Raw genomic sequence first — 3,608 nt, 5'->3', positions numbered from 1 at the left:
AAATTTGTCCCAAATATCATAATATCATACACTGGTCCCACACGTCAGAAATTTCAAATGTGCTCAAATTATTTTGATAAGTGGGTCGCATGAGTCATGTTTTCATTGCACACATTTTCAAATCACATACATAATTACTATTTCATATGAAACAGGAATAGTAATTCTGAAACATACATGAAATTCACAGAGATAAGATACATTAAATCACATACATAATTACTATTTCATTCACAAACAGAGAGAAGATACATTAAATTCCCAGATAACCCATCTATTATTACATAACTTGCTATATAAGAATGTCTTGGAGCTTCTTTGAACATCTTTCGTCTTGAATTTACTCAAAATATCTGCCAACAAGAAAACAGAACAACAAGGATAGGGTGAATAACAACAACAACAACATGGGGTGCTATTTAGTAGTAAGATCAAGTCTGGAATGTAAGAATGCTTTGTTGTAATTGATAACTAAAATCTACAACAGCTCAAAGTGGCAGTAGCTAAAACACAATCTCAGAAAAAGCATATAATTGATGTGACATAACAAACTAGACAACCAAGAAATTGATGTGACATAGCTAGTTTCCAGCAATATCCAACAACAAATTGATGTCACATATATGTATCTATCATGCAAACAGTGGATGTACTGTACTGATAACATTAGACTAGAAATAAGAGCCTCAGAGATCTTGGTGGTTAAGATCATCAAGTGGGATAAACCCATTAAGAGTAGCAAATATTTTGATAACATCACAGGCTCTGTTTGGCACACAGAAAATTAATCAGTTGAAGCAGAGGCGATGTTTGGCATCACTGCATTTTACAGTTCCAAAACAGACAGACAGAGTCAGGAATCGGCAGCAAAGCAAGTATACGTATATAGGAATCTCTACTTGGAACCTAGAGTAAGAAGCACGGCTAGAAGAGCCCAAGAATTAATTAATCATGTGTTATTCTTTAACTGGAATGTACGTGCATCATCAACAGAGAGGTGTGAGCTCTGGACTTAATTGGTTGTGAGAATGGACTGGACTGTTCCAAATACGTGCATCATCATCAGTTCTGTGAAGCAAATCTACATATCATATTTCTAGAATGGGCGCACCCAGTTGCTCACAAGTAGATTCAAACCCAACTTGTAATGCAATGATGTTTCTTGTACAGTATTACTATAGTTACCTAAATTGCCATGGGAATACTAACAGCAGAAACAGGGGAACGAGAAGTAACTTAAATTAGAGCTAGCAGTTCCAAACAATCACTAAAAACAGCAGCAAAAGCAGACACAGATGCCCGCCAGAGACATTCCCACAGGCAAAGCAAGCACCTTAAGCCCTCTCGCCACGGATCCTCGAAGAGACCCACCAGGTAGGCCTCTGCAGCCTCCTGAAGGGCCAGCACCGCATGGCTCTGGAAGCGGAGGTCAGTCTGCACAGACAGAACAGGATGGTGCTTTTAGTTTACTTGATTCATCATACTATAAGAGTTGACACAACAGGAGCATCACAATGTAGTGCACAAGTTGATTGATCACCTTGAAGTCCTGGGCAATCTCCCTAACAAGCCTCTGGAATGGAAGCTTCCTGATGAGCAGCTCCGTGCTCTTCTGGTACTTGCGGATCTCACTGCAAAGTCAAGCACAAAATTTACTCATTTGAGAATACTTCAAAACAAAACTATAACACATGCTAGAATAGGTTGGAAGATTTTACACACCGAAGAGCAACAGTTCCAGGGCGGTAACGGTGAGGCTTCTTCACTCCTCCAGTTGTGGGAGCAGACTTACGGGCAGCCTGTCAAAAAGCAAAGTAGAGCACATGGTCAAATTAACAATAATACCATGATAGTCCATATACATCAGTAGGATATCTGGTCATAAGCTGGCAATGAAGGTTGAGGTTCAAATTATACCCAGTTCAATTTACCTAAACCATAAATAAAGACATGGCATAGGTAAACTATCAATATTGCAGTCACAAACCTTGGTGGCTAGCTGCTTCCTAGGAGCCTTTCCTCCAGTGGACTTACGAGCAGTCTGCTTAGTACGAGCCATGAGCAAAACCTTGGTTTACCTGAAGCAAAAACAGAACATAGTCAATTCTATAAATTGAATATCACAATAACACAACTATAGTCTTCTCATAACCAGTAAATTGTGCCTGGCACCTTGTTGCTAGCAAATCCATTCAATAACTATAGAGTCCCAACAATCATCAGCCTAGAATACCTACCAAATTTTTGTACATCAAAAACTAACAACGTCATACAACACAGCTATACACCCCTTCAGATAGAAAGCAGTGTATTTCTAACTAAAACTTTTCATTCAAAATATCAGACCCAAGATAGAATTCCACTTCAGATGAAAGTCCTGATCTACCTTTAGCATAGTTTGTTCACTCGAAAGACACATATAAAGATGACACACTAAAAAACTGCAGCCTAGTACTTTTTTAACACTAAAGAAAACAAGGCTACCATGATCACCTAATTTTGCAAACAGAAGCAAGAAAAGAAATAGCAGTCCACTGATAAAAATATGCTTCCTAGTTATCACATGTAATGGTTGAATGACTTCACATAGTTATGTGCACATGATTTTAGTAATTAGCTAACTGGCAAGTTGATACAATTCAGATACAATAAATGTGAATGTGCATGTACTCAATGTGCATGTACTAAGAAGCCAAGAACACTGAAGAATTTACTGATTGAACAAGCAATGGTCATTTCATCCCAAACCTCTCAGCTTCACACAACTAAATCAATGTCTCGGGAAGGAATCACCAGAAATTTTACCACATACAGTACAAGCACAATGAAGTAGCATACCGAACAGCAGAGCAGGTAGCGGGGGAGGAGAGGGGGGCTGAGGAGCGGCCGCTTGCCTTGGCGATGTAGTCCATCAAGGCAAATTTGAAGGCGATGCCGAGGCAGCCAAAGAGGACGGAGACGTTGGAGCAGGCACGCGAGAAGTCCCCCGCCGCCATCGCGGGCTGGTGCTGTGGCTTGGCGACGGCCGCGAGCTGCTCGAACGACGCACCGATCTGCCGCAGCGGCTTGTCGGCCTCGTTGGACCCAATCGGCATCGGTGGTGCTTAGCACCGCCGCGGTGGTGCCCACGGCGCCGAGGATCTCGCGGTTTCTCAAGGACTGGCTCGCCGCCTCCAACGCCGCCATGGCCGACGCTGCCATCGCGTCGCCAGGGCCGCAGCCACGCAATCAACGGGCGCCACGCGGATGCGGTTGCGGATCTGGGCTCCGACGGCATGGACCCCCTCCGCCAAGGGCACCCTGCCGCCGGCCGCCATGGAGGGGTTGGCCATTGAGGAGGAAGGGGTCTCAGGCTAGGGTTTCGGCTGGAAGTGGGGAGTGTCTCTCGGCTCGGCATGGAGGAGGCCGGGATTGGGGGAGAAGCGGTTGGGTCAATCCAGAGATCCAGAGAGGAGGAGAGGAGGAGGAGTCGTGGGTTGGAGGGTTCGAGGGGATCGATCCATATGAATCTCGCCGGACAGAGGGCGCCGGAGGTGGTGCGGATTGGAGGGGATCGATCCATATGGATCTCGCCGGACAGAGGGCACCGGAGGTGGCGGCGGCCAGGG

General features: G+C 44.5%; 1 protein-coding gene and 1 non-coding gene across 2 annotated transcripts; both read right to left on the bottom strand.

Annotated features, from left to right (window-relative positions):
- Nucleotides 1–682: 682 nt before the first annotated feature.
- LOC123063813 (small nucleolar RNA SNORD24) lies at nt 683–765 on the bottom strand. The gene has a single exon (XR_006430569.1). It is a non-coding gene; the product is annotated as a small nucleolar RNA SNORD24 (small nucleolar RNA).
- LOC123059371 (histone H3.3) lies at nt 687–2,996 on the bottom strand. Its single transcript, XM_044481954.1, has 7 exons — nt 2,839–2,996; nt 2,387–2,405; nt 1,988–2,068; nt 1,723–1,799; nt 1,541–1,631; nt 1,334–1,434; nt 687–765 (listed from the first exon to the last, which is right to left on the bottom strand). The coding sequence occupies exons 1-7, from the start codon at nt 2,994–2,996 to the stop codon at nt 687–689; spliced, it is 606 nt and encodes a 201-aa protein (XP_044337889.1).
- Nucleotides 2,997–3,608: the final 612 nt, after the last annotated feature.

Source organism: Triticum aestivum, chromosome 3A (assembly GCF_018294505.1).
Source record: "Triticum aestivum cultivar Chinese Spring chromosome 3A, IWGSC CS RefSeq v2.1, whole genome shotgun sequence".
NCBI classification, from domain to species: domain Eukaryota; kingdom Viridiplantae; phylum Streptophyta; class Magnoliopsida; order Poales; family Poaceae; genus Triticum; species Triticum aestivum.
The sequence above is the reverse complement of the archived record's forward strand: the minus strand, read 5'-3'. Positions and strand labels throughout refer to the sequence as shown.